This window comes from Xyrauchen texanus, chromosome 31 (assembly GCF_025860055.1).
Source record: "Xyrauchen texanus isolate HMW12.3.18 chromosome 31, RBS_HiC_50CHRs, whole genome shotgun sequence".
Classification (NCBI taxonomy): Eukaryota; Metazoa; Chordata; class Actinopteri; order Cypriniformes; family Catostomidae; genus Xyrauchen; species Xyrauchen texanus.
In genome coordinates, this window is record NC_068306.1 from 30,471,080 (window position 1) to 30,485,654 (window position 14,575).

General features: G+C 43.0%; 1 protein-coding gene across 4 annotated transcripts in view; it reads left to right on the forward strand.

The window, feature by feature from the left end:
• The window catches only part of dacha (dachshund a), a 237,294-nt gene that overhangs the window by 187,053 nt on the left and 35,666 nt on the right, over positions 1 to 14,575 (forward strand). For all 4 annotated transcript variants that reach the window (XM_052100107.1, XM_052100106.1, XM_052100109.1 and 1 more), the window contains 2 exons: positions 1,999 to 2,134; positions 2,355 to 2,420. In XM_052100107.1, coding sequence (XP_051956067.1) covers positions 1,999 to 2,134; positions 2,355 to 2,420 — 202 coding nt within the window. The remainder of the gene's footprint in view (positions 1 to 1,998; positions 2,135 to 2,354; positions 2,421 to 14,575) is intronic.

Below are 14,575 nucleotides of genomic sequence, written 5' to 3' on the forward strand. Positions count from 1 at the left end.
TGTTTTGCCCACTCCAACTTCTTTTACCAGCCCCTTTTGCAATGACTTAAAAATCACTATACGACAAGAGGTGGAAATAGAATACCAATAGAAATTACAGATCCTAAATACAATTTTCAGTCATTGAAAAATAAACCATCACCTATAGAAACACAAATCTGATACGGTTTTGTTTCATAAAATGGCAAAAACAGCGATTGAAAATCTAGTGGAACATAAAATGATGTCCCTGACAGAGTTTGGCATGAACTTTATTACCACCTGCTGGTGAATTCTCCAAAACTGCAAATAGTATGAACTGATTATAGACTTTGGGTAAAAACATGTGGTATTGAAACGTATTATCATAATGACCTATTTATTAGGAAAATAGGAAATAGCACTTTGTGCCACTTTATTAACATACAAAACACACACAGGTTGTGCGCAAACACCCACAGATAGCTTAAACACTCCCACCCTACCACTTGAGCTGGCACAAAATTTGCATTTTGAATTAATAGAAATAGTCTTTGCACGTTGCACTGAGCCTAGCGCAGTCACGAAAATAGAAACCTAAACTTAAAAGACTAAATCAATTGAAAAACTAAAACTAAAAAACATTGAAAGAGGTCAAAATAAACTGCAACTGCTCAAACTGTAGGTCATAGGGTTAAAACTAATGAAAATCCAACTAAATTGAAAGGACAAAGTGACAATTAAATAAAAACAAAAATTCAAATCTATAACCATGTTGTGAACAAAGCCTATGACTCTTTTACAGGCAAACTAATACACCCTCAGACCTGTCATGCAGACAGTATCAGGGTCAGCTAATTTTGAACGTGCGCACATCAAATCATTCAGAGAATTGCACATCCTCTCAGATTGCTGTCTTGCTCTAGTGACACGTTAGATACACGTCTGCCTCACTCACAAGACATTTAACACCTGAGAGAGTGAGCCGTATACCATAAGCATCTTAATTTCTACAAGAGAGAGTTTGATTTGAAATACCCAGAGGAGCAATAACAGAATAAATGTTGTGTGTTGGGTCCATGTAGAGTGCGTATTAGGGAATATTAGATGCAGAGTTTAAGACAAACATTAGCTGTTATATCTCTGCCATGTTCCCCCTGAGAAGAGAGTGTGAGAAGCTCAAGTAAATTTACTCTATGACGAGGAAACTTGTGTGTGGTTATATAAGATGCAGGAATAGCCCAGGGCATACAGTACACATGCAGATTAACTTTGCTGTCTAAATGTGGACATGCCATATGCATCTATTGTTTTATATAAAGCTAATTATAATTACTATACGCCAAACCCACACTGTAAAATATATGTGTATATTTTTGGCCTTTTTAGAAAAAAAGAAAACAAAATGTATAGTTATTTCCAAATAAGGACATCTCTGAATGTCCCTAAAGGAAGGTTTTGTCATAATTAGCTCACTTTGAGACAATTTTGTCCCAACACTACGATAAGTACACAAACGCACTCATTCACTGTCATGCACATACACAGACACACACTCAAAATATAATTTCAGCACTAAAACAAAAACCCTCATCTATGTTTTGTGTACTATGAGGAAACATCTCACATCCAGTTCTGTATGTTTCAAGTAGCAACGTTGTCTCAGATGTTTCTCCTGACATTCAGTGGGAGAAATAAAAATGGGTTCATATTTATATGAGTTCATTTTGAAATCTCTTACATTTGATTGCAGACTTTGGTATCTTGGCAAATCTGAGCACAGGATTGATCTTTTCTGAAACTCTAGAGGAATCACATTTTAGATTATTGGGATATTTTCCTTACGAGAAACATTCAAGAAGCAGTGAACACCTTTCTATGTAATCTTATAGCTGTCTTTGAGAATCAGTTGAGATATTAAGTATGGTATACCTCATTTGTGATTTTACTCTGATTTTACTAAAAAAAACTCCTGAAGATCACAATTGTTCAAATCACTGTGTAAACTGAATATGTGAGCAGAATGTTTGTATGTTTTAGGAGTGTGTGCAGGACAGTCCGTCTCCAGCTCCTTCTTTGGAGGATGCTCCTCGCCCTGGATCACAGCCCTCCTCTCATCCCAGCAGTAGTGTGTCCAGCTCCCCGAACCCACACACACAGAGCCCTGAACGCCTGGGTCAGTATACACACACACATAATGTTGGTCTACCTATCATTATGAGGACATTCCATAGACATAATGATTTTTCTCATTAACTACCTGTTCACAAACTATAATCTGCACTGGTGCGACAGCACCTGCCACATGAAGCAATGTAATGCAAATTAACACAAACATATACGAGTATACATACACTTTTTTAATGGATGCACTCTCCTTTAACCCATGTTTAAAGTTCTGAACCCGACTGATGGAGAACGAGACACTGGCGTCAACATGAAGAAAATCCTTAAAGAGAAAGGTTAGTCCCATGCTTGTGTCTTTTATGTTTACCACCTGCAGCATTACATTTAAACAGCCCATCTAAATCGCAAGTGTATCGCAAGCCCTTGTGACGTTTTGACCAGTGTTTCCCAACCACTGTGATTATTATTTTTATTATTTGTTTAAAACCTCTATGATAGCCCATAATGTGTCTATGTTTAAACCAGTTTAAAGTTTTATTAAACGGCCCCAACATTCTAAACAGCATTGAAAAGGAATAAAGGAGAAATCTGCACAATGAAAAGACAGAAATTGTAAGGTTTCAATCCACACATCACAGAAATGTAAACAAATATTTACCATGAACTTATATCAATATAGCAGTGAGAGAATGTGGTTTAATTTCAGAATGTGTTTTTCTTATAAAAAAACACCATAACCACCAAAGCCATAATTTGTTTTATGGTTACTGCTAAATATGCTTTTACTTTTTGGTTACTCTGACTTTTTGCATTCTCTAATGCCACAGTTGAAACTATGGATACAATGGCACTTTCCTTCTGTGTAAAATCTTTTCTAATGCCCTCTGAATGTAGAAAAAGGCTTTCTTTTTCTTGGCTTTCTTCTGTCTTCAGATGACTTTATTTTAATCATCAAGATCCTGATAAAAAGAAACCATGAAAGAAAACAAATTTTCTTTCAGTTGGACCGGTGCGACCATTTGTAGAATTTAACACCAGTGCTACCACTTTTAAATGTTTGTCTGGAGCCATGTAAATAAATAGACAAAAAATATTTAATTTGCAAGAACAAATCTAAAAATAAAAAAAAGATTTGTTTTATTCATTACCCAATTAGCACTCTTGCCACCTGTGATCTCATTACCATACCTACCTGTCTTGCGTTTTTTGCATAGCTGAATTTCAAACATTACGAATAAACGCGCAACTAAAATGGCCAGAAAACATGGAAGTTCATGAAAAGGAAACTATCAACGATGGTTATGTAGGACAATGGGATTTTATTAATTGTAAAAAGTGTGCCGTGACTTTCCCAAAAGGTTTGTGCAGGATATGAATTATATATATCTATAATTTAGTTTTCACTAGTTAAAATGCTAACTGTGAAAAAAAATTATATCAGTAATGACATTTGCACTAGTATAAATTAAACATTAATTATTGATATTAAAAAAAAGACAATTACTACAGAAAATAAAAAAAAAATTATATAAAGATGGAATATCAACAACTTAAAGCCGTTATTTGTTATATCTGTAGCTGCATTTTCACTAATAGAATTTCACAATGAAACTAGTGGAAATTAATTCCTGTTTAAAACACAGTAACCTATCTATAATTAATTTCTTACTAGTTAAAATTCCAATTTCACATATCAGCTATGCACTTCTTACTATTGATCATACAAATGATCATTTCTGATATCAATCATTGAATCATTAGTAAAAATGCTAATTTTTGATAGCTCAAAAACAATTAAACATGGCAGATTTGATATTACAGAAATATTACTTGAAATAGATTTCAGATATCAATAAACTTAAAATTAATTAAAGTTATCTTAAAAAGCTTTCTGACTAGTTATAATAACATTATAGATATCTGGAATTAACATTGCCACTAGTTACCAATTATATATGTCAAATGGCATAAATGAAGTCTTTCAAAGGAAAAGGCCATAGGGATGATCACTTCAGAATGGAACGCACCCAATCCCAGCCAATCAGAACACATTTGATGTGTAATAAATTGCTCTTTGGAGTCAGATTTTGGACCAATGGGATTTGGTAGTGGGTGGAGCTACCCAGCATGAAACTACAAAAATGGAAACCTAGCGGCTGACAAAATGTCTCGTCAAATGTTGTGTTTGCAGCTTTTTAGGACAAAGCTCTGCACTTTATATATTCACGCCTTGTTTGGACATGGTATAACGTGTAGACTAAGTTCTAACAGGAATAATGTAGTAAACTGCAGCTGATTCATAGATACGCTGCCAAGTGTATGGAAATCATGTGCCACCATGACGTTTTAATGCAGACCGAAAGCTCGTTAGTTAAATTTACACCCATGTTGGCTCAGACTGGTGGCGTATCAGCATCACAACACTTCTAGTTTAATTAATGACTTAATTAGGAGCTTAACTGTACATGTATGAAGTTCATATTTACGGCTTGTGGTGTATATGCTCGTGTAAAAGAGCTGTTACAGTGGCTAAGTGTGTAATTCATCATAAGACAGTGTTTGTTTTCTCTTTTTCCATGACACAAAGATATGCAGGTGTGTGCGAGCTGCGATGTCGTGGTGTGTGTGGGCACTATTTCTGGAGCGTAGCTTGTGTATTCCATTCAGGTGCGTGTGTTGGTATAGCAGGTGGCGGCCACAAACACACACACACGCATGCAGTGCTGCTGGGAGGAGACGATGAAAAGATGCCCCCAGGCTCTCTTAAAGAGATTCAATGTGCACCTGGCCTCCGACCATATTTTATTAATGTGTCTGGAAAAGAATCCACCCCAACACACACATTAATGCGTGAATACCGCAAAGTACTCCTGTGAATTGAAATACTCAGTTCAGAAATAATAATAGTTACATAAGGTAGAAGGGTTGGCACTCCTCAGAACATGTTATATTTAATTTCTATTCTTTGTCACTTTCACATTGAGACCACTGTTGCTGACATGAAAGTTGTAAAAGTAGCACTTACTGTACATGTGGAGAAAATCATGCTACAATCCAAATCACCGAGATACATTTTTTCCCCATTCTGATGGTTGATGTGAACATTAACCGAAGCTCCTGACCCGTATCTGTATGATTTTTTGCACTGCACTGCTGCCACATGATTGGCTGATTAGATAATCACATGTATGATTGTTGGTGAAAGACGGACTGGTTTGAGTGACAAAGTCTATGGTAACTCAGATAGCAGGTCTAGAATTGTGGTGGGAAAAATAGCATCTCAGAATGCTATTCTGAGATGAGCGTTGCCGCAGTTTTGGCAGCACGAGGGGGACCTACACAATATTAGACAAGTGTTAGTTTTAATGTTGTGGCTGATTGGTGTATATATAGCAAATCCCCAAGAGGTGTCAGTGATTATTTATTTTTTACCTCCAAATCTGCAGTCATACTCCTAAGCCCTCTAATGCTGGCTAAATAAACTATCGGCTAACTATCATCACTCATTTTTGCAGATAGTTTTAAAAAGAAATATTTGTGCAAATTAATCAGCAAAACGTCTAGGTTACGTATGTAACCTCCATTCCCCGATGGAGGGAACGAGACGTTGTGTCAGAGAAGCGACACTAGGGGTCTCTCTTGAGCGCCGATATTCACCTCTGATCTATGAAAAAAGGCCAATGAGAAGTTGGCAGCCGGTATTTGCATATCCCGCCCCCGGACATACGGGTATTTAAGCGGCGCAAATACGTGAGTTCATTCAGGATTTTTCTGAGGAGCCGGAAATGGTCCGGCCAGAACAGTGGCTCGGCTCGGCTCAGCGATGTGGCGGGGAAGACACAACGTCTCGTTCCTCCATCGGGGAACGGAGGTTACATACGTAACCTAGACGTTCCCCTTCTGTCGCTCTCTCAAGTGCCATGCGCTGAGCCGTGTACGTGAACTGCTGATACAGGAGCGAGCAGGTATTCTTACGTGCAGGATGACCAACTGTATCAGACTGCACGTACCCTTCCCCAATGCCCCATTCAAGCTATCAGAATCCTTTTCGTTACCCTGGAGGGGGGAACAAGGTAATGGCCGCCAACCTGGGAAAGGGCCAGCCTGGCTGGGCCTCTTTTCTCTCTGTTTCTCGCATAGAGCAACTACGGCCGGGGCCCTTACACGCATTGAGGGAAGGGGGTCTTAGCCCTCTTTCAGGGGGAGAAGACCCTGCAGAGGCCACACATATCCGGCAGGGGAGGCAAGGAGGGGCAAATGCATCACATGGCCTGTTAGGACCTATGTGGAAAAGTTGGTGCGGTGGTAGATCCAGCCTCGTAGAGGGGGGAAGCATACAGCACAGCGACCGAGGCAGCTGTAACTGCCTAAGGGAGACACGGGGGTCCGCTCATGAGGGGACAGTACCGTGGAATTACACACAGGGGGAGTCCGAGCAGGAGGCCTATTCCAGTACAGGGTAGCCTTCGGGTACCCGTAGTGGCTTGGGTCGGAGAGTTCCTCCGCTGAACTGCAGACCCAAAAGGGCTAGGGAGGAGTCAACCAGCGACCCGAAGATGGGGTCTCCTGGGAACGAAGGCGCACTATTTTACCTCAACTGAGGGAAAGGGCGCTAGGCGCAAGCAATTCACCCGGTCAGAACGTCGGCGTGTTACGGAGTTCTACGGGCTCGGACCTGAGAAAACACGGGAGGATACTGACTCAACACGGAGATTGTAAAACCTAGAGAAAGTGTTAGGTGTTGCCCACCCTGCTGCTCTGCAGATGTCTGCTAGGGAGGTGCCCCTGGCCAGTGCTCATGAGGACGCAACACCCCTAGTGGAGTGAGCTCGGACCCGCAAGGTGGGGGGCACGGCCTGGGTGTGATAAGCCAATGAAATGGCGTCGACAACCCAGTGGGCAAGCCTCTGTATGGAGACAGCGTTCCCTGTCCCCCGAAGCAGACAAAGAGCTGCTCAGAGCGTCCAGTGCTCTGCGTGCGGTCCAGATAGATACGCAAAGCACGTACTGGACACAACAACGAAAGGGTTGGGTCTGCCTCCTCCCGGGGCAGCGCTTGCAGGTTCACTACCTGATCTCTGCAGGCTGTGGTAGGAACCTTGGGCACATAGCCCGGTCGCGGTCTTAGGATCACGTATGTGTCTGCCAGACCGAACTCCAGGCAAGTGTCGCTAACAGAGAATGCTTGCAGGTCCCAGACCCTCTTGATGGAGGTGAGCGCGATCAGCAGGGCGGTCTTGAGAGAGAGGGCCCTGAGTCCAGCTGAATCTAGCGGCTCGAAGGGGGGTCTCTGGAGGCCCGTGAGGACGATCGAGAGATCCCAGGAGGGGAATAAGTTTTACCTTTAACCTTTGAGGAACCTGACAATTAAGTCGTGCTTACCAAGAGACTTGCTGTCTATCGTGTCATGGTGAGCCGCGATGGCAGCGACATACACCTTGAGGGTGGAGGGGGACAGCCTCCTCTCCAGCCTCTCCTGAAGAAACACGAGCACTGACCTAACCGCGCACTTCTGCGGGTCTTCAGCTCGGGAAGAACACCAGTTCGCGAACATACGCCACTTTAGGGCGTAAAGATGCCTGGTTGAGGGGGCTCTGGCTTGGTTGACAGTATCTATGACGGTCGGTGGTAGGCCGGATAGATCTTCCTCATCCCATCCAGGGGCCAGACGTGGAGGTTCCAGAGGTCTGGGTGCGGGTGCCAGAGCGTGCCCCGTCCCTGAGAAAGAAGGTCCTTCCTCAGGGGAATTCGCCAGGGAGGGGCTGTTGCGAGGAGCGTGAGGTCCGAGAACCAAGTCCGGGTGGGCCAGTAGGGGGCCACCAGAATGACTTGCTCTTCGTCCTCCCTGACCTTGCATAGCACCTGTGCAAGAAGGCTCACTGGGGGAAATGCGTACTTGCATAGCCCCGCGGGCCAGCTGTGTGCCAACGCATCTGCCCCGAGGGGAGCCTCTGTCCGGGCATACCAGAGCGGGCAGTGGGAGGTTTCTTGGGAGGCAAACAGGTCTACCTGGGCCTTGCCGAACCGGTCCCAGATCAGCTGGACCAACTGGGGTGGAGCCTCCACTCTCCACCGGGCAAGCTTTGTCTTGACAGCGCGTCCGCTATCACATTGAGGTTGCCGGGGATGTGAGTGGCGCGCAGTGACTTGAGTCGCCGCTGACTCCAAAGGAGGAGACGACAGGCGAGCTGCGACATTTGGAGGGAGCATACTCCGCCTTGGCGATTTACGTAGGCTACGACCGTGGTGCTGTCTGTCCTGACTAGGACGTGTTTGTCTCGAATTAACGGGAGAAACTTCCTAAGGGCAAAGAAAACAGCCAGCAGCTCTAGGCAGTTGATGTGCCAACGCAGCGGGGCCCGGTTCCAACGGCCTGTGGCTGCGTGCCCGTTGCACACGGCGCTCCAACCCAATTTGGAGGCGTCGGTTGTGACCAGAACGCGTCGGGACACCTGCTGCAAGGGTACCCCTGCCCGTAGAAAGCAGAGGTCTTTCACATTGTGCGTGCCGCGGAGGATGCCATATGCCCCAGGAGCTGTTGGAATCATTTTAGAGGGACCACGGTACCTGGCTTGAGGGAATCGAGGCATTTCAGCACCGACTGAGCACGCTCGTTGGAGAGCCGTGCTGTCATTGAGACTGAGGCTAACTCCAAACCGAGAAAAGAGATGCTCTGGACTGGGGTGAGCTTGCTCTTTTCCCAGTTGACCTGAAGCCCCAAATGGCTGAGGTGCCGGAGCACCTGGTCTCTGTGCGCACATAGTAACTCTCGCGAGGGGGCCAGTCATCGAGGTAATGGAGTATGCGTGTGCCGGCTTCTCGGAGCGGGGTAAGAGGTGCCTCTGCGACTTTCGTGAAGACGCGAGGGGACAGAGACAGGCCGAAGGGGAGGACTTTGTACTGATACGCCTGGCTGTCGAACGCGAACCGTAGAAAGAGTTGATGTCAAGGGCGAATCGAGACATGGAAGTACGCGTCCTTCAGGTCTACCGCTGCGAACAAATCTAGATGCCGGATGCCAGATAGAATTGGTTTCTGGGTGAACATTTTGAACGGGAGTTTGGACAGGGTCCGATTGAAAACTTGCAGGTCCAAGATCGGTCGTAAGCCACCGCCTTTCTTGGGTACAATGAAGTAAGGGCTGTAGAAACCCTTCTTCGTTTCGGTTGGAGGGACAGGCTCTATCGCGTCCTTGATTAGAAGGGAGGCGATTCCTTCGCGCAAGGACTGGGCATGTTCGCCGTGTACTGCGGAAAAACGAACGCCCACGAAGGGGGGCGGAGGCCTGGAAAACTGGATTGCGTAACCGAGTCGAATGGTCCGGTACAGCCAGCGTGACGGGCTGGGCAGTGAAATCCATGCCTCTAAGCTCTGTGCTAGGGGCAACAAGGGGACGAGTATTTTGGACGTACCCGGCAGGGGCTTCGCAGCGGTGCGGAACAGGTAATGCGGCGTCGGGAGGCAGTGAAGCGGCCCGAGGCTCCGGTGCTGAGAATAGACTCAAAGCACTTACCTCGCTCCGCGCACCCGGCAGGGGGCGGGTTCGTGACTGAGGAGGAGGTCTGATTTTGGCATCCTCTGGACTCGTCTGAACCGGCCGGCCGGGGAACAGTCGTGGGGCTGAAGGCGGGGACACCGCGTCCAGGAAACCGGGACTGTTGAGGCCTGAAAGCACAGTGCCGTGAGAACGGCATTTGCGGGCCAAGTGACCCAGAGACAACAAGGAAATAGCTCTATAGAGCGTAAAGAATTTAACAAAAAATTCTCCTCCCGGCCCTCCACCGGGGAACGGAGCGGTCTTAACAGTTCCGGAGCTACCGTCTCGGTCTCTGGGTCGGTCATCTCAGGAGCGCCTGGGAGCCTTCCGGGTCCTCAAGGGGGTCCGTGAGACAATGGGCGTCCAACTTCTGCGGGGAGCTCGACACTGGGGCTGAGAGCTGGGCCCACTGTCTTCGTTAGTTGAGGCGGAGCATCACTTTCTTTCTTTCTTGAAAGCCGCAGGAGGACGCCCTCGGCGAGCAGACAGGGCATGGCCCCTGGCGGGAGGTTTGCGGCAGGGCAAGATGTGTGAAATAGCCTCTATCTGTTTCTTCACCACTGAGGTCTGCTGGGCGTAGTCGTCAAGTGGTGTCGCCGAATGAACGGAGCTGGGAGACGGGGGCGTTTTGAGAAAGCGTGCTTTGTCTGCCTCCTGTACTGCGACCAGGCTGTCCATTGTTGCGTTTCTGGACCATGGAGGGTTGCCATCGCCTGTTTGAGTGCAGTTCCTGCAGCACGTCAAGAACAGGACTACCCAAGTGCAGATTTTGAAGTGCCCTGGCCCGGTGGACTTGCAGGAGGGGGCCATGGCGTGCAGGGGAGAGTGGTCTGGGACCATTCTACCACCGAGGGTAGCGAGAGCGGAGGAGCGAGGAAGCTGGGCTTGCTCAGCTCGTCATGCACGTCCGGGAAGGAACCGGGGGGAGGGGGGGGTTTGCATGCCTGCGGAACCAATTAATTAGGATTAAACAGGAACTTGCTGTGTAACTCGCAGCAGACTGCATGCACGACCATCGGCTCCAAAGAAATTTTCTGAATGAACTCCCGTATTTGCGCCGCTTAAATACCCGTATGTCCGGGGGCGGGATATGCAAATACCGGCTGCCAACTTCTCATTGGCCTTTTTTCATAGATCAGACGTGAATATCGGCACTCAAGAGAGACCCCTAGTGTCGCTTCTCTGACACAACGTGGAGAGAGCGACAGAAGGGGAACAATCAAATCGGTTGATCTGTATAAATTACAGTAGGTCTATTATACATTAGATTGTGCCCTATTTACAAAACTAAGTGCTACAGTATTAACCTAATGCCGTTAACTATTACCACTCACAGACAGCAGGCAGTTAACATATATAGCAGTTCATCAAATGATAAGCAAATGATGGAGAAGAGCGTTAGAACAAGCCATGTAACCAGATGCCATGTAGTTAAGTGTACTTTGTGCATTTTAAAGAACAATAATTTTTATTTTTTAAAGATGGAAAAATAAAAACTATTGATTTAAAGTTTTTGATAAGTATAGAAATGATATACAGGATTTTATTTTTTTATCACAAAATGATAAATGCTAATATAAAAGTAGTTTAAGAATGTAGGGAGACTTGATTGCATCACTTGTAGCACATCATGGCAATACAAGTATATACCACGGAGCTCACGGTAGGTGTGATCTTAAAGGTTTATTAGTTATTGTCAAAAATCAGTTTGTCTATGGAGAAATGAATGGGATTTTTACTTCTGAAACCAGACTGTTGCTTTATGTTGCCAGTGGCTCAGGTCCCTCCTTCAGTGTAAGTCTATGGGACTTTTTTTAAACATTTGATGGTCTGCCAGGTGGAATGTGTAAGTCTGATCTCTGAAAAATAGAATAGCAAACCTCTCCTTAACAAACCTCACAATTTAAGGTATAATTTATGTCTGTAACACAAACGTGTAGGGCATGTTATGCACCAATTATAAATTGAATTCTTTGGATTAGAGGTTTGTTCAAATCCTTAACCTTAAGTTTGAGCATTATTAATATTGATGCTCACCTTAGCTTTCCTTGGTAACATCTACTAATCTTTCCGAAAAAGATCAGGCTCACAAACACAGATTACACGGCGCCCATTTTTCAGAATCCTCACGAAAGGGCCGTTGAATTTTAAACACTGTTTGGCCTGTGTGTGCGTGTAGCAGTGATGATAAACAAAGTGACGTGGTGGTACGTGGTGATGAATGGTGAAGCCCGGGGCCAGGAGCACTGTGTTTCAATGGGACTTTGGCAAGTGAACCCCCTCTCTACCTCTCCATAAATCACTCCTTCTCTTTACCTCTCTTTCTCTCTTTCACTCAGGGCTGGTTGAATGCCAAGAGGAGCTGCTCTCACTGCAGGCTGGGTCTCTCCTTTCGTCCATTAAAGAGCGAAAGGAAATGATGATATTATTCTGTATATGCAAACCATTTTAGTTCATACTAACATTAATCTTACAATCAGGCCACTGATTCTCACAGACCTTTGTGAAAAAATGTAACAAAGCAACATAAAACATATGTAAGAAAATTGTTTATTCTAATTAGAGACCGCAGTCAAAATTATATATACACTGATCAGCCACAACATTAAAACCACCTGCCTAATATTCAGTGTTGCTCTTCTGGGAAAACAGACTAAAAATATTGATAATGCATCTTGCACGTACAAACTTTGTGTCCAATAAAATGCTCTCTAGAATGAGAAAGTCTCTCTCTTAATATCATTTACTTCTGACTAGAAATAGTAAGTAGTAAATTGTGGTTTGCTGCTGTGATGTAAACTAAATGCTGTGCATAGTATGCACATTTTCTGGATTTTTGAAATACCTGAATGGCCTACTACTGGACATTTGCATAAATTAGTAGTATACAATCAGAGCACACTGTGTGTGATACTGTATCCAACAATGTAATGTGCTCAACTTGACATTACATTTCTAGTATAATAAATGAACCATAAGTGACATCAGTTTTAATACCTACTTCTTAAAGGTGTAGTTCACCCAAAAATTTATATTCTCTCATAATGTACTCACCCTCATGCCATCCCAGATGTGTTTGACTTTCTTGCTTCTGCTAGACAAATTAAGATTTATTTGAATATCTCAGCTCTGTAGATCCTTACAATGTAAATTAATGGGTGCCAACATTTTGAAGCTTTAGAATCCAACTCTGATGGTTAAATCATACCTTCTCAAGCAATATCTCAAGGAGTGGTGGTGGTGTAGTGGTCTAAACCACAGTACTGGTAAACTGGTAATCAGAAGATCCCTACAGCCACCACCATTGTGTCCTTGATCAAGGCACTTAACTCCAGGTTGCTCCGGGGGATTGTCCCTGTAAGAAGGGCTCTGCAAGTCGCTTTGGATAAAAGCGTCTGCCATATGCATAAATGTAGGTGAGAAACAGATCAATATCAAGTCCTTTTTCCTTCACTTCCACTTTCTCCTTCTGTTTTTGATGATTCACATTCTTCATGCATATCACCCCCTACTGGGCAGGGACAAGAATTTATGGTAAAAACTGACTTAGATATTGATCTGTTTCTCACCTACACCTATCATATCATATCTGAAATTGTATGGATTACTTTTATGCTGCCTTTATGTAATTTGCGTAGCTTCAAACTTTTGGCACCCATTTACTTATTTACTTACATTTATTTACCTAAAGAGCTAAAATATTCTTCTAAAAAATCATAATTTGTGTTCTGCAGAAGGAATAAAGTCATACACATATGGTATGCCAGTTAATTATGAGAGAATTTTCATTTTTGGTTGAACTGTCCCTTTAACTCATTGTTAAACTCTGGACATATTTATAATAAATATTTCAAAATGTTTAATATTTATATATTTAAGTTTTATTAAATATTTTATAGTAATATTTGTAATATTTTAATATACACATATTTTACATTGATAATATAAAAATGTGGAATAATTACAACTATTTAATACTGTATACTGTTAATAATTACATATTTAATATTTTTCTTTTTAATTAAGTTTTGTTATTGACAATACCATTTTTAATAATAAAACATTTATAAAATCAAGTTATTAAAAATGTTATGCTAATATTTGTTTATATTTATTAAATACATATTTTATATTTATAATATAAAATACTGAATATTGAAAAAGACAGTAGTGACTTGTTATAATGACTGGATACCACACTGACTTAAATATGCATCATAGTACTTTCATGTGACAACAATGTAGCACACTAATTTTCAAAACAAAATGTTTATCATTGCATACTGCATCCTGTTTCACATACTGTTTAAAATAAAGTAGGCAGCATGCAGTATCAACCAAGTATTGTAGTATTCCATCTCAAAGATAACCATGAATGTACTTGCTCAAATTAACCAGTTCTAGATTGTATGATAGACGTATCTGTACACAGTAAGTTGTGAAGGAAACACTATTAGTAACATTTAATCAATATTTGCATCATAAACTAACATTTACCGTAGCTACAACAGAAGCTTCACACTTATTTCACATTTTGAACACTTTGTCCAACATAATGATATGCTATACAGACACCAAAATGTTGTAATTTTCCTGGTTATTTTTTAATAGTCTTGAAAATAAAATCACTTCATTCTAAACAAAGATTGGTTTGCAGTCTATCTTACGTGTTGTATGATAATGTGCTAATGTATTTGTCTTAACCTGATGTGGAGCACTTTGGCAATAGAAGCACTTAGTGTAACGTTTGTGTGTGTGAGAAATAGCACTGGTAGGCAAAGACTTTGTGCTGTGTAATTGCTCTGTCCAGTTTTCCACAGAGTAGATCTGTGGCATCTGGTTACAATCCATTTTTCCCTGCGCTATTATAAAATTAGCTGCGCGGAAATTATTTGAAATGGTCTGTAATGATTTCTGATAGAAATGTGTGCCATTTTTTCTGCCTTTGAGATA